At 34.5% G+C, this 23339-nt stretch overlaps 2 protein-coding genes across 2 annotated transcripts; one reads left to right on the forward strand and one right to left on the reverse strand.

Moving 5' to 3' along the window:
- Positions 1-8494: 8494 nt before the first annotated feature.
- Positions 8495-11838, reverse strand: LOC133324064 (TBC1 domain family member 15). The gene is made up of 3 exons (XM_061532950.1): positions 11669-11838; positions 10222-11556; positions 8495-9154 (listed from the first exon to the last, which is right to left on the reverse strand). The coding sequence occupies exons 1-3, from the start codon at positions 11834-11836 to the stop codon at positions 8495-8497; spliced, it is 2163 nt and encodes a 720-aa protein (XP_061388934.1). The 5' UTR covers positions 11837-11838.
- A 1608-nt stretch (positions 11839-13446) lies between these two features.
- Positions 13447-14495, forward strand: LOC133324062 (KRR1 small subunit processome component homolog). Its single transcript, XM_061532948.1, has one exon. It carries the CDS (start codon positions 13457-13459, stop codon positions 14486-14488), a length of 1032 nt encoding a protein of 343 aa, XP_061388932.1. The 5' UTR covers positions 13447-13456; the 3' UTR covers positions 14489-14495.
- Positions 14496-23339: the final 8844 nt, after the last annotated feature.

Here is a 23339-nt window from a genome sequence, read left to right on the forward strand (position 1 = left end):
TCCATTTTTAAAATATATTTTAGCAATTTTTTGTGTTTTATAGAGAAAACAAACAACAATAACAAAGAAGAAAACCCCTTAAATGATATTCGATCTAGGGCAATTTGGGGGAAAAAATCTTTGCTAGAGATTCCGAAAAGTGTGTTTTCAAAAAGTGTTTTTGTGTATAGAAACCAAAAAACGACAAACTCTAAAATTTGTCTTTGGTTTATCTGCTGCTGTTTTATAAAAAAAACCAAAGACTTGATTTAGAATTTGACTTTTTTGGAAATATACAAAAACACCTCGTAAAACATTTTCTCCCAATCTCTTTTTTATCAACCATTGAGTTGAAGAGGAATTGTAAAAAAAGAAGAATTTAAATCTACAATACCCATCAATAACAAAAAATGCAATTTCTTAGTGTTATGATTCCCCTCACCCCTAAAACCCAAATTTTGCTGCTGTGGTTTAACAATAACATCATTGGAATCATAGCACTGGAATTGTATTTTTTTAACGTTTGTTATTAGTTGGTATTGTTGTAATTTGCATGAGTTTCTGTTTTTGTAACATTTATTTTCCTCCGCATCAACTCATCTTCCTTTGTTTTTTTTATAATAAACAAGCAAACATATTTTTTTACTATATAATAACAAACACACTCATATAAATATATACATATTATTCTATACTATACTATATATTTTTTTTTAAATAATAAATTGATTATACTATTTCGTATTTATTCGATTTCCACTTGTAAAATTTTTATCACATCTATATATAAATATAGTTTTTCTTATAAAGTAAACAACAACAACAAATATAATGTAACTATATAATAAACAAAAAACAACAACAAACAAAAAAGCTTATTTTCATATATAACAAATGAAATGAAAAAAAAAACAAACACACAAATTCTTCTTATTTTTTTGATCGAATTTCCAAACAAAAATATTTTTGGAGAAGGGAATGTGGGGAAGGAGGAGGGTAGGTACATTAGTTTTCTAATATGAATGTGGTTTAAAAAATGTTTTGGATTACATTTTGTATTACGTTTCAATACTGTTCCCATACTTTATGAGCTCTGTGCATAGTTGAATAAAAATTAATTTTAAATATTTATTGTAGCGTCGCCTGATTTTTTCTTCTTCTGAGACTCATTTCCCAGGTTGCAAAGATTTCACATCTTGATACCATCAACAGTGAACGGAGATGACACACAGCAACTCTAGATTTGGATATCATTGTCAAGGTGGTTAACAGAAATAAGATACGCAAAACATTCAAACCATATAAATGGAATCACACCGGCGATGCTTCAATTTGCCTCGCCAAGTATATATATGATCCTTAAGAAGATCTATACGGCGTGTTTGACTCTCTCGTGCGTTCCGGGTATATGGATCGAGGGTTAAAGGTTACTTACATTCCTAAAGCGTGTACACCAAGCCACTCTGCACCAAAGGACTATAGACCAATTAGCCTACCATACTTTCTCCTCAAGACTCTCGAAATACTGATCATCAACTGAACCACCACTCTCTTAGCAATTCACAACACGCATACATAAAGGGCAAGTCTGTAGGATCTGCACTGCACTAGGTGGTAAGTTATATTGAGAGGAATATGGAAAATTCAAACTTTATGCTGGCCGCTTTCCTAGATATAGAGGGAGGGCCTTTAACCAACGTTAAACATGAGTCCGTAAAATGCTAAACAGCAAATTTATTAATTCAAATTTGGGGGATACAAAAATCAGAAAACAGTAACTAGTGGCACCCCTCAGCAGCTTTGAACGTAATGCTGAACTTAAGGCCTCTGGACCTCAGCGTTAAGTTCAGGCCGCGCATAGTGCCCTAAGGCAGTATGAACAAAATCTTTGGCGAAGTTGTACCTTTGGGCATGGTTGTATTTTGAACGAACCAGGTATGTCATTGGACCAACGCGTAAAACTATGCGACTATATATCACCAGTCCTGAGATTTGACGATGTTATTCCTAGTAAAGACAGACGAATCCAAGATGGAAGAAGGTACATGGGGCGGGGCTGGCGTCTACTGTGAATGATAGGCCTTGAACGTACCTACAAGCTAGATAGCAACTGTAGCGTTTCCCAAGCTGAAGTCTTCGCTATTTGGAAGGCAGCGGGATTGTTAAAAAGTCTGGATGCAAATATCGTTGACTATCTTTGTGGATAGTCAAGCGGCTCTTAAAGCCATCAAATCAGAGGCCGTCTTCAAGTGTAGAACAATTTTGGAAGAACCTACCTACAGCTATCGACTGTATTGGGTACCAGGACACCATGGGTAATGAAAGGGCAGACGAATTAGCTAGAAGAGAATCTCAATCTCCCCCCATAGATCTCTCCATGTCTTTTTCTTTTCGTGGATGATCACAATGGCAATGGAGTCCGCCGGCCACCATGACTCTTATTTATTCGGCATTTTGGGGAGTTTGGGCTCGATTTCTATACGAATAGACTGTAATTTGGTAATTTTATTGTAGACAAGGTATCAAATCATCCTTCCAAAAATGATCATTATTGGTCCATTTTATATGGCAGCACCCCCTATTATTTGGTGTCTGGGTAAGTTTGGACATTATTTTTGGACATGAATGAGCATTATATAGCAAATCTTCCTATCAAAAATTATCAATATGGGGTCACTTTTTGGTATAGACCCCATATAAAGGAACCCTCTATTATTTGCTATTTTGGCACTGCTGCCAATCGGCCAATTGTCGGATGTGGCTGCAGAAGCGCGAAATAAACCTTTTTTTTCAAGAAAAAAATTTCATGGGAAGGAATGCAACATTCTGTAGGGATGAAAATGGAAACCTGATGACAGATACAGACAACGTGTTGAGGATCTTGAAGGAGCATTTTGAAAAGCTTCTGGTATCAAATAATGGCGTGAGGAAGATACCGCAAAACCAATAAGAGATGACGGTATGGAGTGTATATCACCCATCCAAAATGCGGTTAGCAACAGGTGCCGATTGTTGGACCACCGAATTATTCAAGACCGGTGGTCAGATGCTGGTCAGGAGCAGGAGCATGCACTACCAGATTATTACAATTTTGACTAGAAGAATGTAAGCCCAATGATTTGAACCACAGCATTCTGTGTCCCCTGCACAAATAAGCAGACAAGACAAGATATGTATGTACCAACTATAGAGGAATAGTTCTTCTTGCTGTGCTGTCTAAAGTGATGTCTAGCGTGCTGTATGAACGACTGAAGCCAATGGTCAATGACAATATTGGACCATACCAATGCAGCTTCAGGCCTGGCAAATTCACCATTGACCAGATTTTCATTCTGCGCCAAATCTTGAAAATTTTCCAATTCTATAATAATGATCAATATTTAAGATATCTGATTAAAGATCTTTTTATGTCGACACAAAAATTACTTAAAAGGCTGTGGAAGGCAAGTTTGATTTTTAAATAGTATTGGCTGAATTTTTAATAATTTTTTATATAATAAACAAATATTGTTCATATGTTGTATTAACTATTGTTTAAAAAGAAAATTCTATGCATTGGAAAGTAATACCTTTGACCTTTACAGACCCTCCCCATTCCCAAAAAAAAACATATTTCAAATACATACAAAAATTATGTTTAAAACCCAATCAACAACAAAAATAGAATTTATCTTAAATATATAAGAAACTAATTATATCAAAAAAAGTAATAAATTTAATAAAATTGTTGCTGCATAAAATCATAATGATATACATATATAACATACATACAAAACAGAAGAGTTTATAAATAAGTATTGCAAATAGAATATTGGAAGAAAATATAATTTTTTTTAAAGTCCATTTCTAAATCATGTTTTTGAGAAATTTTAATTTTCTTTTTATTACACAATAAAAACAGAATACAAAAAATTACTATTTAAATTTAAGTATGATTTGTACGATTAACAATTATGAAATATCTTATTAATAATAGAAGAACAGAAACTCCAACAAAAAAATAAAAATGTATATATATTTAAATTATATATACAAAGAAAAAAATTAAAAAAAAATCGAAAAAAATACTGAAAAATAAAAAACTCTTGCATTTTATTGTACAGTTTTATTTGTGGTTTCGATGATTTGGTATTATTAAAATGTTGAAAACATGGGGATTTGGGTACTAGAAGGAATGGACCGATAAATCCTATTTTAAGTCACTTAGAATATTAAAAAAATAAACAAAAAAGTGAGTAAAAGTTTTAGAAAAATCTACGCTCTAATAGCACTTTAAAAACATAACTATTTAAAATCCTTGAAAAACATATTCTTCGATATATTGAAGATTTCGTGGTGCTCGGAATAAACATATTTTTAAAAAATCTTTTTTTCATATTGCCATAAAAATTAAATAAATCAAATCAAGTTTCAATACCTTTGGAAAAATGTTATTTTAAAAATGCTTGGAAAAATAATAACGCTCCATGAAAAATATGCCTTTTTTGACAACCCTTAGCCACGTTATGATAGTGGTACATCAGAACGTGAAAAATTAAAAAAATTAAAAAAAACTTATTTATGTGTGGGTGTGTGTGTAAGAAGCTATCCGTTTAATTATTTTTTCCCATTTAAATTATGAATTATTTACGAATCGAGGAATCAAAACAAAAAAAGAGTTAGGTCGGCGCAACATAAGAACAGCTGAGAACACACGTCAATTAGTCGTGACGTACCGCAACGTAGACATAATTGAACATGTTTAACAAGCGTAAGTCTGCTTTTCCACAGGCAGATTTTTATTTGGCAAATTTTTTTGTTTTCTCTTTTGAAATTTTCGCTTGCTTTTCCATTAGCAAATTTTTCTTTGCCAAATTTGCGAATCAAAATACAAAAGAAAGAAAATAAAAGTCAAAAGTGTTTGCATTTTAAAGATTTTTTTTTAATATTTTATTTATTTTTTATATATTTTATTATATAAATTGCAAAAATTAAATTTCACTTGCACAAAGCAATAGCTTCTGGGGAGGGAACTAAGGTTGTTGTATTTTGTGGTTGTTGTATTTTGTGGTTGTTGTATTTTCGATAACACATAACACTTAGCCCTTAACGCTGTGAATAGCTTTAATTATGCATTACTGCGAACCCACCTTGCAAGCAATTGATGTGAATACCCCTAAAATGACATTAGCGTGAACCCTGCTTGTTCCCATTGTATTTGGTTGACTAACGGAATTTTTTGTTATAACGTCAAATCTCATTTCGGTTCGTTCGCTTGAGAATTGTCTAATAAATAGTAAATTTATTCCTTAAAATTAAAAAAAAAATAATAATACATAATTATAAATATGTAAATTATAAATAATTTAAGGAAATTCTATCGTTTATGCGTGCAGTAAACGCAACTCCTCATACAGAAGCTTCAATTTGCCAAGTGGCGGTCAAACTAAACCAAACAAGCAAAATATTCATGATAAATTGTGTCGATTTGTGTATTTTTCGGTTTCGGTACGTTGTGTTTTAGAGATTATGGGCGGGAAATGCAAATAATTTGTGGTGAAGTGGCGATTGTGTTTTAGTGTACAATATGTCTCCGATGTTTCCGCAAAATTTGTTTTAATCGCTTTGGTTTCGGCATATACATGCATAAGTGATTTACATTGCGCGAGTGATAAACCAATACAGTATTTTTCGGTTAATTGACCCTACGGTTAATTGATTTCCACGCTTAATTGAACCACATGATGGGTCAAAAATATTTCATTTCATAGTAAGTGGGTTCGGAAAGAAAATTACCAAAAATGCAAATTTTGATGTGCAATTAACCGAAAAATACTGTATTTTCAATTCCAAATTAAGGCGAAAAGAAAATTTACCAAAAATGAATGTGCAATTCTGTCGTTTTTCGAGCGTTTCGCAAGTGTTATGCACATATTCCAAGTTCCAAATCTATGCATATTTTTCTTCCAATATATATAATTAGAGTAAGTTTTTATAAATAGAAAATTAGTTTGCCTACATAACTTTTTTGTTTTTGTTGTTGCAGGGTGATCTATCGACTGAAAATTGTGTTCAAATTAAACCCGTTTTTTTTAATAGTCATGAAAAAGCCTATATCCCTGTGAAAGGTAAGCATTGTATGTCTTTATCGAATTTAGAAAACTCACAGAAGTATAGTCGATCGACATCTGAGACTTAAACGTGAAACTAGCCGGTGAACTGTTGCCGAAAAAAGCTGTGACTTGGAATATCGGGTTTTTGGAAGCTAACAGAAATATAACAATTCAGGTCCATGTTTTAACATAGGTAAAAGCTTTTATATACATACTGGGATACACTGTGGTACAGGGTATTATATTTTTGTGCATATGTTTGTAACGAGATGGACCCATACTTCTTATTGAGAATATTCATAGAATCACTTTCGAAGTCGATTTATGCATGTCAGTTCGTTCGTTCGTCCGTCAGTATGTCTATATTAAATTGTAAACAAAGTACCCTATTGAAATTGGCAAATATAGCTCCCATATATATTTTCACCCGATTTTATGTAAATGGTGCACCAAAGTCCCTATATATCTTTCCATTTGCACGAAATTTGACACAGCGTACTGAATTAAGGGCTTAAGTCTAGTTTAGGGCCCCCTCCCGGATCGTTTTGAAATTTTTACCACATGTAATCCTTGGGGCCCTGATTGCAGCAATATACTTTTTTGGTATTTCCGGAGATATGGGCCTCCAAATTTCCGTTGGGACCCTTGTATTTTCACGTAATTTTTTAAAATTCACTAAGGCAATATGGGTATCATTTTAAAGAATATAGCTGATTACAAAAATTTAATATATATTAAATAAGTCCGACTTTTGAGATATGTAAATTTGTAAGTACCTTCCATGTTGTTATTGTGTAATATTGGTGAAGGCAATATGGATATCATTTTAAAGCTTATATATATTCGCGTAGCCGGTGTTGCATAGGAGAAATTTGGCATAGCGTACTGAATTAAGTCTAAAATGATGTGTGTTCAGTTTCGTGTAAATCGGTTCAAAATTCGATATAGCTGCCATATATATTGAATGCCAATTGACTACCACAACACTATTCCAATTAAACACTATTCCAATTAAATGGAGATTCTGTCGCGTAGCCGGTGTTGGCATCTGTCTATAGGAGAAAGTCTTATATCCCCGGCCGAAGGCCGGCTACCCACAAACACCATTCTAATTAAAAGGAGATTCTGTCGCGTAGCCGGTGTTGGCATCTGTCCATAGGAGAAGGTGTTAAATCCCCGGCTGAAGGCCGGCTACCCACAAACACTATACCGGTTTTGCCATTTGTCCATAGGACCTATATCTCAGGAAGTATGGACTTATTTGATATGAATATTATATTTTTGTAATCAGGGCTTTAAATGCTTTAAAATGATACCAATATTGCCTTAGTGAATTTCAAAAAAATTACAAGAAAATTCAAGGTTCCCAACGGAACTTTGAAGGCCTATATCTCCGGAAAGTATACTGCTGTAATCAGGGCCCCAAGGTCTACATGTGGTAAAAATTTTAAAACGATCCGGGAGGGGGCCCTAAACTAGACTTGTTCAGAATTAAGTCTAGAAAGATGTGTGTTAAATTTCGTAAAAATCGGTTCAGATTAAGATATAGCTCCCATATATATTTTCGCCCGATATTATGTACCTAAGTCCCTATATATCTTTCGATTTGCACGAAATTTGACACAGCGTACTGAATTAAGTCTAGGATGGCGTGTATTAAGTTTTGTGAAAATCGGTTCAGTTTTAGATATTGATCCCATATATATTTTCGTCCGATTTAATGTAAATGTAAATATTGTCGATGTAAAAATATTCGAAAAAAAAATCACATAAGGCCTCTGAAAATAATATTCTTTAACAGGCCCTCGTTATTTGGAATACTCGATTCCCCAGCGAGTGATTGAAAACTTCTCAGATAATAACCCACTTTTTTATTCTTTTCCAAAATTAGAAAAAAAAACACAACCTCTCCATATAGTATATTTTTAAAAAAATGGTATATTTTATTTGCCCTCTAATTAAATTTTGTGGCAATATCAAGTGAAATACATATGTTTTCTTTTTGTTTGTGTGTGTTTGTTTTTTTATGTATATAATAATGCTTAATTATCTATTTGGAAAAAAATACACAATAAAAGTAATCAAAAAAATTATCGCAATGTGATCGCATATTATAATATTACATGGTACTACATATATAGCAAATTTGTGTTTATATCGAATATCATATTATGGTTTTATAAATCGTTTTAAAACATTTTCGTTTTTGTAGGCATTTTTTTTGATAATTTTTTCAGTTTAGTTTTTTCTTTATTCCACAATATCTAAAATAGAAAAAAACTGTCTATTTAAGTTGGGGGTGGGTGTAGGATTTGTATAGGGGATTCAAAAATATCAACAAAGGCAAACTTAAATTAAATTTCCATACAATATTTAACAAAAAAAAAGTGCGGGGTGGGGGGAATTGATTTAACCTAAAACATCTACATATATTGTAAAAACATGGAACGTTCACAAGCCTCCTCCAACAATTCCTGTTTTCGTTTCATTTCTTCGGGTGTCAGTTCACGCACCAATTCATCGAATCCATCATCAAATGATTGCGGTGAACTATTATCCTCATCGCGTTGATCCGTTGCCGTCTCCAATAATGGTTCACCGATAATTTGTCGTATTTCGTTGGGTAAATTTTCAGCTTCTTTGATTTGATAATAAATCGCTTCGGCTGTTTTTAGCGTTTTCTGTAGATCGATGTTGCCCGACAGCTCATTGACATGCTTCAGGATTTCCGTAAATTGATATTTACTTTCAATAATAATGTCGGTCTCTTGATCGAGAATAGCTACCGATATGAGGATGTGAAAATTGGGACAGGGCAGTTTGGTCCATAAACATTCCCACAGCTTGAGAATATCCTCGTTGGAGAATTCACGTTTATACCAAACCAATAGCCAACGGAAACAGAAATACATATTATCGGAATCGTGACTCTTCATATATTTAAATAGTCGTGGATTGGCGAATTCCAAAAGGGTACGCAATTGATTGAATTGCGTTTTCATGCCTGCCTGATCGATATCGAAATTGGCGAATACCATATCCATGAAGCCAACAAAGCACCAAAATGCATCGACTTCGTTTTCCTGGAAGTGAGAGAAAAGAGATGAAAAAAATGGATTAGAAAATATGAATATTAAAAAAATATAGTTATAAAAATCTGTACTCCTGTAAAAAAAATTCTTGAAAAAAATCTTTAAGTAAGTTTTTAAACTCTGAAATAATATTCTTAAAAAATCCACGCCTAATGGAGACCCTTGAAAAAATATTCTTTAAAAATCCACGCCTAATGGAGACCCTTGAAAAAATATTCTTTAAAAATCCACGCCTAATGGAGACCCTTGAAAAAATATTCTTTAAAAATCCACGCCTAATGGAGACCCTTGAAAAAATATTCTTTAAAAATCCACGCCTAATGGAGACCCTTGAAAAAATATTCTTTAAAAATCCACGCCTAATGGAGACCCTTGAAAAAATATTCTTTAAAAATCCACGCCTAATGGAGACCCTTGAAAAAATATTCTTTAAAAATCCACGCCTAATGGAGACCCTTGAAAAAATATTCTTTAAAAATCCACGCCTAATGGAGACCCTTGAAAAAATATTCTTTAAAAATCCACGCCTAATGGAGACCCTTGAAAAAATATTCTTTAAAAAATCCACGCCAAATGGAGACCCATGAAAAAAAATCTTAAAAAAATCAACGCTTAATGGAGACCCATGAAAAATATTCTTTAAAAAATCCACGCCTAATGGAGACCCTTGAAAAAATATTCTTTAAAAAATCCAAGCCTAATGGAGACCCTTGAAAAAATATTCTTTAAAAAATCCACGACTTGTTTGGGTACCCTTGAAAAAATGTTCTTTAAAAAATCCAGTCCAAAATTCTTTTATAAAAAAATACGGCCTTTGGAAAAAATCTTGTATTATCCACAAAAAAAATTAAAAATTGACCTTTAAAACACCACCACATCAATCAAATTGGTAAATAAGCAAATAAAATTGATTATCTATTGTGCCAAAAATTCGGAAACTGATAAGAGAATCGAAAATGATTCACTACATATTTGTATTCAATTTTCTGATAATCATAAACATAAATATATTTTGCTGCAAAGCTTGTCTATCATAATATTTGAAAACTCCTACTTACCATAATCGCCAATATGGGTGCCAACAAATCGGACATACCCTGGACATAACCTAAATCAAAATTATATTTAACATAAGTCATAAGAATTCCCTGCAGCGTTGTTAGATTTGGATTATCTTCACCGGCGAAATATTCCAAGGAACGATCGGTACGTTTTACATCTTTTTCGATTTGGCACTTGCGATCACGATAACCTGAAAAGTTCGCCTCTTGTGTTGTGGTCATTGACAGCCATTGGGCTTTCATATTATAATATTCCATCGATTTCTCTTTGCGTCTTGCAATTTTCTCCACCTCCGAATCATTCCATTGATAATAATTGAGTAGGTATTTCCATACCTCAGGTCTGAGATTGGGTTCAATACCACCATGGAAAATGATTTCCAATACACGTTTCGAGTCCGACACACGTCCTTCGGGTGTCATAAACTCGAGCCATTGATTTTCGTTGAGAGGTCTGCCACGTTCTATTGTGCGTCTTTCTGGCAATGATGTTACAATTTTCTCATCGATTTCTTTGACATTTTCCAAACCACTAGAATCCATATCGGGCGATTTATCCAAACTGCTGCCTCTACTATGGGATCCCGATGTATTTGAGCTGTCAGCCAAACCCACCATATGATATTTATCGGATGGTGGTGATGATATTTGCCTTTCTTTGGCATCCAAGGAACCAGGTCGAACACGTGGTGGTGCTTTCTGTGACACATAATCGGGGATGTTGACCAAGAAGCCCACAACTTTATGGGGTAGCCAACTCTCATTACCCACACTGCTTGACTTGATCTCACCAATATCCAATTCAGCAAATGTTTTCTTTAGTTTTTGGGTTTCGGTGGTTAGAATAACATACTCCTCGCCACTTCGTGTCGAGGGTTGTATATCGATAATGTGTAATTGACGCATACTTCGTACAAACAGATCAGCATTGCCGTGTTGGAAAAAGAATTCCGAATGTAAGGTACCATCGCATTTGCGTAGGAAACGTATAGTTTGGCCACGATGTTTAACCTCCACACCCGACAAGTCTTCCAAGCAGGTGCGTATACATCTCGATTTCAGCGAACCTGTTGATGTCTCCATGGGCTTGGTGTTGAAAGCTTTACACTCGGAAATTGTTCGGGATCTTCGCGATATTGTATCAACCAATGCCCAATCTTCCTGGTCCTGGCTATCGTCAGCAATTAGGATATTTTCATTTGGTTTCCATTCAATGTACAGACGACGTGGTGGCCCATATTCAACCAATGACAATGAACCACTATTATTTAAATCGGCAATATGTTCGGCACTGGCCTTTTTCAGCAGAACACCATCATGCGTGCATAGTATCTAGAAAAAAGAAGCAAAACCAAAACAAAGTAGAACAAAGACAAGGCAAGTGAGTTCATATAATATACACCACATTCACAACACATATGGGCTTTTTTGTGAGGTTACTTACATTTCCTGTTCCCGCAAGGGAATCATCTGTGTTTGTGGTGCTGCTGGTGCCCGACATTGTTACCCCAGAGATTTGTGATGGTGATTCAGCTCCCAGGCTCTCATTGAGGACATTGAATTGCATATGTTCACAACTTTCTTCACGCTCAAAGCGTACAGAATTGATCATGTTTTATTCGACGCCTATTAAATCTGTCGTCTATACTTTTGTTGATCTTCGGTAAAATATCACTTTCGAATAATTTTCCAATTTGCAAAAATTTGTTGGGAAAAATCTACGTTGTTTTCGTTTACTTCGTCAGTGACGAACACAATTGCCTAAGCGAAATTAAAAACGTTCCAACTGCTACAAAGTGGGCAGAAGAAAAAAGCCCGATAAAGAAAGAACACAAAGGGAAAAAACTGAGAAAACGAAAAATTTATTGTTGAGAAAGAGACATGGCGAGAAACGCCGATTAGGGATACCGCAAGTCGGTGATAATAAAGTACTATGTTAATGGTTGGAATTTGCCTTCTTCAAATTAAAAACGTTCCAACAGGGATGACTATTGGTCTGTTCGCGTGGTTTTATATTTGTCGGGATCGGGATCGGTGTTGAGAGTTTCTCTCTCTTGAGAGAGTAATTAGAGTTGCGCTATTTTTAATTTTGTAACAAGCGTACTTTTTGTTCACAAAAGGTACGAATTGACATAAACGTACCAAAACAAAAATTATATATTTTATTATCCGTGGATACATTTACGCTTAAATTATAACATATATTATTTATGCAAATAACTGGTACAAGTATTGGCCAATATTTCTCGATAATTATGATTTATTATCATTTGAAGTAGATTTTTAGGTACCTTTTCGTACTTTTTTGTTCCTACCTGTGGCAATGTTTTCCAACACAATTCACAATTTACCACTGAGAGAGAGAGAGACTCTCAACACCGATCCCGATCCCGGCAAATATAAAACCACGCTTCCCGTACTGCAAGAATCTACTAAATTTTACAAATTTCTTCGATATCATAAAAGAAAAATTGTTATCGTAGTAAAAAAATAGATTCTTGTAGTACAGGAGACCACATATCGAAACAATGAGCTAAATTGAAAATGTTCCTCACCCAGTCAATTACTTCCATTCCAAAAAGCAAATTTTTCCATCTACATCGCAAATTTTCGCCAATGATATTTTTCACCATTCAAGAACACGGAGTACAAATGGTGTGTTCCCATTTTAAATTCAATTTATTTCATAAACGAGAGGGCCATGAGCTATTCCAAAAACTTTATTTTTCTTTATTTCTGATTGGAACTTGGAAGATTTGGCATCCCATCAAAACTATCACATTTTCTTAAAATTCCGAATAATGGTGGATATAGCTAGGGTACACAATATGGTGACTAATATCAATTATAAATCATGATCCTAATATTGATACTTTTTGGTATCGTGTTATTGAATTGATACAGACAGCGTGAAATTGCTGTTGTCATGCATTTTTAACATTCCCTTGACTAAATCCCAATAACATATCACATAGTATAAATAACCCTTTCATATTGCCTCTTCCCGATAACACGATGTTATCGATTGCAGCTGTCATTTAACTTCAACTGTTTTCATTTCGAGAAACGTCACAACAACTATTCACACGTGCGATTGAAGTTTATTTCTGCAAGGAAAATTTACAAAAAATACTTAAATAATACGGAAAATCGAAAAGAAACCGGTATATTTATTATTAAATATTCACCACAAAGACTCCGATATTTGTAAGTCACCAAAACAAACCGCGCAATGAGTGACAGTGAATCAGAGGAGCCCAAGCAAACAAATGAACCCATTGAAAATGCTTGGGCCATGAAAATACCAGCCTTTAAACCAGAGGATAATCCAAATGGATTGGTGGAGGAAAGCTCCTTTGCCACGCTATTCCCCAAATATCGTGAGAAGTATTTAAAAGAAGTATGGCCCTTGGTGCAACAAACTGTTGCTGAATATCATTTGAAAGCTGAGCTAGATTTAATTGAAGGCAGTATGGTGGTGAAGACAACACGTAAAACCTGGGATCCTTATATTATCATCAAGGCACGTGATATGATTAAGCTGATGGCACGTAGTGTACCCTTTGAACAGGCCAAGCGGGTGCTACAAGATGAGATTGGTTGTGACATCATTAAAATCGGCAACTTGGTGAGGAAAAAGGAAAAGTTTGTAAAGAGACGTCAACGTTTAATTGGTCCCAACGGAGCCACGCTAAAATCCATTGAACTTTTAACCGATTGTTATGTTTTGGTACAAGGCAACACAGTCTCAGCATTGGGTCCCTATAAGGGTTTACAGCAGGTTCGTGATATTGTCATCGATACCATGAATAATGTCCATCCCATTTACAACATTAAGGCCTTGATGATAAAACGGGAACTTATGAAAGATCCCAAATTAGCGAATGAGGATTGGTCTCGTTTCTTGCCCAAATTCAAGAACAAGAATATCAGCAAACGTAAACAACCCAAGGTTAAGAAACAAAAGAAGGAATACACACCATTCCCACCGGCACAACCTGAAAGTAAAATCGATAAACAATTGGCTTCGGGTGAATATTTCCTTAGCAAAGAACAGAAACAACAACGCAAGCAAGAAGAGCGCAATGCCAAACAATCCGAGGCAGCGAAGAAACAAGAAGAGAAACGTCAAAAAGATTTTATCCCGCCCACAGAAGATTCACCGGCAAGAAAACGTTCCGCCGATGGCGATGACAATAAGTTGGATGTTAAGGCGCTTAAAGCCAAGCTGGCCAAAGCCAATAAGAAGATGAAAAAGGCGTAGTAGAATTAAGCTTGTTTTCGTAACTTTTTTTAAATCGTAGTATATAAGTTTAATACATTTTTAATTAAATGTATTTTAGTTGAAAAAAAAAATAAATAAAATAGAGATTTTTACTTTTTGTGTAAAAGAATTGTAGTTGAGATAAGTTTTATTTTAAAGATAATAAAGGAAACCAAAACTATCAAATGTTATAGGCCACCAGAAGTTCTGTTTCATAGATAGAATGTTTCATATTTTAGAGATCAAGAGAATGGACTATTAGAAGGAAATATTTAGAGACGAGTTTAATTTGGTCTTTATAGACGGTATCAAATACTACCTTATTTGAACTTTTAAATATACTTGTAGAGTCATGCTTAATCGGCCAACAGATGCTACTACGATCAAAGTAAGCAGTTTAGAAACAATGCCACCTCTCGCCAGACCAAACTGAGATTCTATAAGACGATGTTGTATGGATCGGAAGCATGGGTACTTACGCAAGCAGATAAGGCATCTTTTGGATAGTTTCAGAGAAAAATTCTCCGGAAGATTTATGGGCTGATCTGCGTCGACGCTGAAATCGCCGTCGTATAAACCATGAGCTGTACCATCTATTCTCGGATATCAACATAGTCAGACGTATCGAGCTGCAGCGACTACGTTGGCTAGGTCATGTTGTGAGAATGGATGAGGATGATGCCCCAGCTCAAAAGGCATGTAGAAGGGAGCCAACTGATGGTCCACATAGTAAGGGAAGACCACGATAGATCTATGGGTCGATGTGCGTCAACGGGGAATATCGCCGTCGAATGAACCATGAGTTGTACCATCTATTTTCGGAGATCGACATAGTCTTATCGAGCTATCCGACTACGATTGAAGCTAGAATCTTGAAATTTTGGCTGAGGGTCACTTTATAAGGCTGGGTTTTTGGAAATTCGTACTAGAACGGTACGACAAATATTAAAAAGTACTAAATGTGTATCTGTGTGTGTATTAAATTATAAATGATAGTCACTGATGGATTGTAGAATAGATATAGCAAAGTGTTTTTTGGACATTCGTACTATAAGTATGTGAAAAGTACTAAAATGTACTAAATTTGGTACAATTTCGTAGCATGTGGATGGACAGAGGAAAAATCTTGAAATTTGGAATGCGAATTAAGGTTGAGAAGTATGGTCGATATAAGGAGGTGGTTTTGAAATCGTGTACTCATGTATACGAAAAATACTATATGGTACTATATTTGGTACAATTTTTAATTGGAGGTACAAATGGAGCTGGAATCCTGAAATTTAAAATTAACATTACCGCCGGAAAGTAGGATTAGAATATGTACGTAGTTATGTACATATTCTAATCCTGTGTATGAATCGTACTATAATTGGTACAATTTGGATTTGGTTGAACCAATAGATCGAGGATCCTGAAATTTGGAGTTAGGATAATTATTGGGGTGTAGGATTATGGTATGTAGAGAATTTTGAAAATTCGTACTATGGTACCAAATTTCGATGTTGGTGAATCGATAGAGCTGGAATCTTGACATTTGTAGTAAGAACCATTATTGGGGTAGAATTGAGCTATTTAGCAGGTTTGGGAATTCTTACTAATGTGAACTATATTTGGGTAATTTAAATTTTGAGTGAACCGATGTATGAAGTTTGGGAAATATGTACCAAATGTGGATTTGGGTGAACCGATTGCTCGAATTTTTAAATTTGACATTTGGATCACTGATGGAAATAGGATTTGGAGTTAAGATCTCTGTTGGGATGTTGGATTGAGCTTTGGAGAACGTATTGGAAATTCGTACTAATGTGCACTAAATGGCACCAAATTTGGATTTGGGTGACCTGATAGAGCTGGCATCTGAAATTTGATATTAGGATCACTGTTGGGACGTAGGATTGGTCGTTGTAGGAAATTTGTACTAATGTGTACCAAATTGTGTACAATTTAAATTCTCGGTGAACCAATACAGCTGGAATCCTGGCATTTGGAGTTAGAGCTACTGTTGGGTTGTAGGATTGCGCTGTGTAGAAAATTTTGTAAAATCGTACTAATGTCCACTAAATGGTACAAATTTCGATGGTATCATTTAGAGAACCGATGGAGCTGGAATCTTGGCATGTGGAGTTAGGATCAATGTTGTGTTGGATTGGGATGGTTTGAAAATGTTTACTAAATGACACTAAAATTGGTACAATTTGGATTAAAAAATTGATACAAATTGGATTTTGGTGAACCGAAAGAATCCTGAAATTTGGAATTACGATTGGGGTATGTGGGAAGTTTTGGAAATTTCTATTTATGATTGTTAAAGTAGGTAGCTATGGAAATTAAGTAGTATAAAGGGTAAAAAATTACACCAAATTTAGTATAGAGCTAGATTTATGCTGTTGTCAGGATTGGTATGTAGGGTTGAGATATGGAGGTAGTTTTGGAAAAATGTATTATACGAGAGCATTGGTACTAAATAGTTCTAAAATGTTAATAATGGTCGGTATTGGGTTTTAAATTCTTTCCACACTCGCTAACGAAGTAGCGGGTACAGCATAAATGAAATGCTAGTACAGAATAAATGAACAAGAAAAAATGTCGCAATGTTTAACAAAATTTCAATCAAATCCCAAAGTTTATTTATTACAAAAGGAAGAATTTTTTTGAGTCTTTAAAATTATTGGCCTTTTTTATACCCTTCACCACACTGTGGTACAGGGTATTATGTCTTTGTGCATATGTTTGTAACAGGCAAAAGGAAACGAGATAGACACATGGTTCCTTTTGAGAATATGCATAGAATCACTTTCTAAGTCGATTTATGCATGTCCGTCCATCCGTCTGTCTGTCGATGTTAAATTGTCATAGGTCACTTATCCGGCCCAAGGACGAACCCTATTGAAATTGGGAAAAATCGGTTCAAATTTAGATATAGCTCCCATATATATATATATATATTTGTCCGATTTTATGTAAATGATGCACCCCTATATATCTTTCGATTTGCACGAAATTTGTTACAGCCTAATGATTTAGGTCTAGAATGGGGTGTGTTAAATTTCGTGAAAATCGTTTCAGATTTAGATACAGCTCCCATATATATTTTCGTCCGATTTAATGTAAATGGTGCACCAATGTACCTATTTATCTTTCGATTTGCACGAAATTTGGCATAGCATACTAAATTAAGTCTAGAGTGATGTGTGTTAAATTTCGTGAAAATCTGTTAAGATTTAGATATAGCTCCCATATATTTTCATCCGATTTAATGTAAATGGTGCACCGAAGTCCCCATGTATCCTTCGATTTACACGAAATTGGGCATAGCGTACTGAATTAAGTCTAAAGTTATGTATGTTGCGTTTCGTGAAAATTGGTTCAGATTTAGATATAGCACCCATATATATTTTCGCCCGATTTTATGTAGATGGTGCACCAAAGTCCCTATATATCCTTAGATTTGCGCGTAATTCGGCATAGTGTAATGAATTGAGTCTAGAGTGATGTGTGTTAAGTTTCGTTAAAATCGCTTCAGATTTAGATATAGCTCCCATATATATTTTCGTCCGATTTTATGTAGATGGTGCACCAAGTCCCTATATAACTTTCGATTTGCATGAAATTTAGCATAGCGTACTGAATTGAGTCTAGAATGATGAGTAGTGAATTTCGGGAAAATCGGTTCAGATTTCGATATAGCTCACATATATATTTTCGTCCGATTTCATGTAAATAGTGAACCTAAGTCCCTTTATATTCTTCGATTTGCACGAAATTTAGCATGGCGTACTAAATTAAGTGTAGAACGATTTATGTTAAATTTCCGGAAAATCGGTTCAGATTTCGATATAGCTCCCACATATATTTTCGTCCGATTTTACATAAATGGTTCACCAATTTCCTAATGTTTGTCCGATTAACGCGAAATTTTGCACAGCGTATTAAATTGAAACTTGAATGACGTTATTGCGTTTTGTTGAAATTGGTGCAGATACAGCCATAGCTTCCATATTTATTTCGAACGAGTGTCTGATTGAGTATTTATGGAAGCCGGCCCTGTTTGGTTGCAATCTCAACAGCATTATGATATCCTTCAAATGTCAAATAAATAAATATTTAATTGGAATTATTATATACAAAAAAGGCAACAATAAGTTCTCATCAAATTATAGGCAATAATTTTACACCAAATATACCAAATACTTGGAAACAAAATGATTTAAATCATTAATTTTCAAATCCCATTTGGAATATATATTTTTAAATACAAAAAGAAAAGGAAACATAAACCACTACAAGGTTTCGCCCAAAAGCTGAAGAGATGTCTTAACAAACTAAATTGTCCATGACATAAAGATGTTGGAATTGTTAATGAAAACAAAGTCATCGACTTTGGTTGTGGCAGGGCAGATTATGAATAGTCCACAAGGAACCGTAGGTACCACAAGAAATGACCTTAAATGCGTTTTTAATTTCATTTTTCTCACTTAAATTTTAATAACATAATTTGTATCAATTTATTTTCCTTAATCTTTTGCTCGTTTTTTGTTTTTTCTGGTGCCCTGCAGTAAACGAATTGAATGAGTTTTGGCTGAGCAATAAGAGAAAATGCAGCAGGACGGTCGGCCAATGACATTAAGAAAAGAACAAGGAAGGTATTACAGTCGAAATCCATATCGAAACTAAAAACCTTAACATTGTTTCATAAGCCGTTGATTGTTCTCTCCTGCTCGGCGGAGTGAATAAGCGATTATTACGGCTGGGTCCAGGCGGCGTGTGTGGGTATTAAGGAACGGTTCCCTTATGCTGGAACTGTGAATTCTTGTGTTGTTTTGTTGTTGCTGCGGTATACAATTAAATATCATTCATATTTATTCGATTTCCAGCCTCTCTAACAAATACCGAATGTTGTTGGCGCTGTTGTTTTCTTACACCAATTGGTTGCACTACTACAGCACTGATAGGACAACCAACCAATTCTGCAGGATGGAGTATGATGTTGCTGGTCATGATGCTGCTGATGGTGATGATGCTGACGGCTCTGTGTTATTTTAAATCTCATTTTAATCATGGACAGCTTTGTTCCCTTTGGCCTTTAATATTTGAGTATGTAAAATTCGTTTTTGTTCGAGCTACTTGGGAAACGAACCATCGATAATGGACAAAAACGTCGCTGGAGAATGCAAAAATTCGCATTGGTATTCAGCGTGGCGTATAACACACAGTGTATTCGAGGCGAGGATTTTAAAACAATGTTGAGGATTTAAAGAAGGACATATATACAGATCAGAGGTATATTGTATTTGTCCTTGAAAGCCTCAGACGGTCATGGATTTAGTAAAGATTTTCTTAAAGAATATTTTTTAAAACAAAATCTACGCCTCTGATGGTACTTGAAAAATATATATTTTTTTTAAATCCATCTAAAATCTCAAAAAAATCCTTAAAAATCCACGCCTCTAACTTCGATATTTCCTCCAAAAAATTATTCTTAAAAATCCACGCCTCTAACTTCGATATTTCCTCCAAAAAATTATTCTTAAAAATCCACGCCTCTAACTTCGATATTTCCTCCAAAAAATTATTCTTAAAAATCCACGCCTCTAACTTCGATATTTCCTCCAAAAAATTATTCTTAAAAATCCACGCCTCTAACTTCGATATTTCCTCCAAAAAATTATTCTTAAAAATCCACGCCTCTAACTTCGATATTTCCTCCAAAAAATTATTCTTAAAAATCCACGCCTCTAACTTCGATATTTCCTCTAAAAAAACATTCTTTAAAAAATCCACGCCTTGAAAAAACTTCGATATTTCCTCCAAAAAATTATTCTTAAAAATCCACGCCTCTAACTTCGATATCCTCCAAAAAATTATTCTTAAAAATCCACGCCTCTAACTTCGATATTTCCTCCAAAAAATTATTCTTAAAAATCCACGCCTCTAACTTCGATATTTCCTCCAAAAAATTATTCTTAAAAATCCACGCCTCTAACTTCGATATTTCCTCCAAAAAATTATTCTTAAAAATCCACGCCTAGAGATCTGTCAATCCTTGGAAAGAATTATTCTTAAAAATCCACGCCTCTAAAAAATTTCCTCCAAAAAATTATTCTTAAAAATCCACGCCTCTAACTTCGATATTTCCTCCAAAAAATTATTCTTAAAAATCCACGCCTCTAACTTCGATATTTCATCCAAAAAATTATTCTTAAAAATCCACGCCTCTAACTTCGATATTTCCTCCAAAAAATTATTCTTAAAAATCCACGCCTCTAACTTCGATATTTCCTCTAAAAATGTATTCTTAAAAATCCACGCCTTTAACTTCGATAATTCCTCTAAAAATGTATTCTTAAAAATCCACGCCTCTAACTTCGATAATTCCTCTAAAAATGTATTCTTAAAAATCCACGCCTCTAACTTCGATAATTCCTCTAAAAATGTATTCTTAAAAATCCACGCCTCTAACTTCGATATTTCCTCTAAAAATGTATTCTTAAAAATCCACGCCTCTAACTTGGATATTTCCTCTAAAAAACTTCGACATTTCCTCTAAAAAGAATCTTTAAAATCCCACGCCTCTAACTTCGATATTTCCTATACAAATTTATTCATATAATTCCACGCCTCTAACTTCGATATTTCCTCTAAAAATTCATTCTTAAAAATCCACGCCCATGGCCCGGATATTTCCTCAGGAAAATATTCTTTAAAAATCCACGCCCATGGCCCGGATATTTCCTCAAGAAAATGTTCTTTAAAAATCCACGCCTATGGCCCGGATATTTCCTCAAAAAAATATTATTTAAAAATCCACGCCCATGGGCCGGATATTTCCTCAAGAAAATATTCTTTAAAAATCCACGCCCATGGCCCGGATATTTCCTCAAGAAAATGTTCTTTAAAAATCCACGCCTATGGCCCGGATATTTCCTCAAAAAAATATTCTTTAAAAATCCACGCCCATGGCCCGGATATTTCCTCAAGAAAATATTCTTTAAAAATCCACGCCCATGGCCCGGATATTTCCTCAGGAAAATATTCTTTAAAAATCCACGCTCATGGCCCGGATATTTCCTCAAGAAAAAGTTTTTTTTTTAAATCCACGCCCATGGCCCGGATATTTCCTCAAGAAAAAGTTTTTTTTTTAAATCCACGCCCATGGCCCGGATATTTGCTCAAGAAAATATTCTTTAAAAATCCACGCCCATGGCCCGGATATTTCCTCAAGAAAATATTCTTTAAAAATCCACGCCTCAGATGGATGATCCTTTTCAAAAAAAATTTTTCTTTAAAAAATTCAAGCCTCAGATGGATGGTCGTTGAAAAAATATTCTTTCAAATATCCACGCCTCAGATGGATTGGTCGTAAAAAAACATTCTTTAAAAAATCCACGCCTCAGATGTTCCCGAAAAAAAATATTTTTTTTTAAGATTTTTAAAAATATTCTGTGAACTTTATTTTTCCCCTGCACACCACTGTTCCCCACTATTGTATGCCAACAATACTAACGGCAATAATATTTTGATCAATTTCCGAAAATTTCCGCTTTTCGAACATAAAAGCGGCATTACTTGACCAAATACACGACGACTTCGTCTGCAGCATCATCGTCATTCCAATCACACAAAAGAACACGAATTGTACACACACACGCACACACATCCAACAATACAGCGAACACAAAGAAGATAAAGTCATCATGGTGAACTAATTTCGCGCAAGGTGCCAAATTAATGACAGCAAATAAATTTAAATTTTTAACACATTTCAAAAATCACACAGCTTACCCGAAAAAAAGGAACTGCAACAGCAACACCAACAACAACAACAACTCAACCAAACCCCCAATGAAATCCAAAACGGAAAGAGTAAGCGCGCCATCAGACAAAATGTTTTTTTGGGAGTCAAAACTCTGAAGAGCATTTCCAAAAAAATCACAGAAGAATCTGGGAAACTGAAACATGAAGAAGAAAAGGAGACATCAGCTTCATCATATAAAATGACTTTGTATTAAAGAAGACCGTTAAATGAAATACCCAAATTCGTGAAAAGATATTCGACATTCGCATTCATTCATTGTCGTCCTCGTCTTCATCATCTTCAAATCGAGCATTCAACCTGGTCTAAAATATTTGGTTTTACTTTAATGTACGCTCGAGGAAAAAATTGTATGAAATATAATCCATCGGAGGCTTGGATTTTTTAAAGGATATTTTTTCAAGGACCATCTATCTGAGGCGTAAATTTTTAAAAAGAATATTTTTGAAAACGACCATCCATCTGAGGCGTGGATTTTTTAAAGTATATTTTTGAAAACGACCATCCATCTGAGGCGTGGATTTTTTAAAGAATATTTTTGAAAACGACCATCCATCTGAGGCGTGGATTTTTTAAAGAATATTTTTGAAAACGACCATCCATCTGAGGCGTGGATTTTTTGAAGAATATTTTTGAAAACGACCATCCATCTGAGGCGTGGATTTTTTAAAGAATATTGTTTCGAGATGCCAACAAGGCGTGGATTTTTTAAAGAATATTTTTGAAAACGACCATCCATCTGAGGCGTGGATTTTTTAAAGAATATTTTTTTCGAGAAGCCAACAAGGCGTGGATTTTTTAAAGAATATTTTTTCGAGGCTCAAACAAGGCGTAGATTTTTTAAAGAATATTTTTTCGAGGCTCAAACAAGGCGTGGATTTTTTAAAGAATATTTTTTCGAGGCTCAAACAAGTCGTGGATTTTTTAAAGAATATTTTTTCGAGGCTCAAACAAGTCGTGGATTTTTTAAAGAATATTTTTTCGAGGCTCAAACAAGGCGTGGATTTTTTAAAGAATATTTTTTCGAGGCTCAACAAG

The sequence above is a fragment of the Musca vetustissima genome, unplaced genomic scaffold (assembly GCF_032173495.1).
Source record: "Musca vetustissima isolate MV318-11 ecotype Yass unplaced genomic scaffold, APGP_CSIRO_Mvet_v1 utg9295, whole genome shotgun sequence".
Lineage (NCBI taxonomy): Eukaryota > Metazoa > Arthropoda > Insecta > Diptera > Muscidae > Musca > Musca vetustissima.

Coding starts and splice junctions, on each gene's coding strand:
- LOC133324064 (XM_061532950.1), bottom strand. CDS start 11,836: ATGATCAATTCTGTACGCTTTGAGCGTGAAGAAAGTTGTGAACATATG. Junction 11,557..11,668: donor CCCTTGCGGGAACAGGAAAT/GTAAGTAACCTC, acceptor TCTTTTTTCTAG/ATACTATGCACGCATGATGG. Junction 9,155..10,221: donor CACCCATATTGGCGATTATG/GTAAGTAGGAGT, acceptor TCTCACTTCCAG/GAAAACGAAGTCGATGCATT.
- LOC133324062 (XM_061532948.1), top strand. CDS start 13,457: ATGAGTGACAGTGAATCAGAGGAGCCCAAGCAAACAAATGAACCCATT.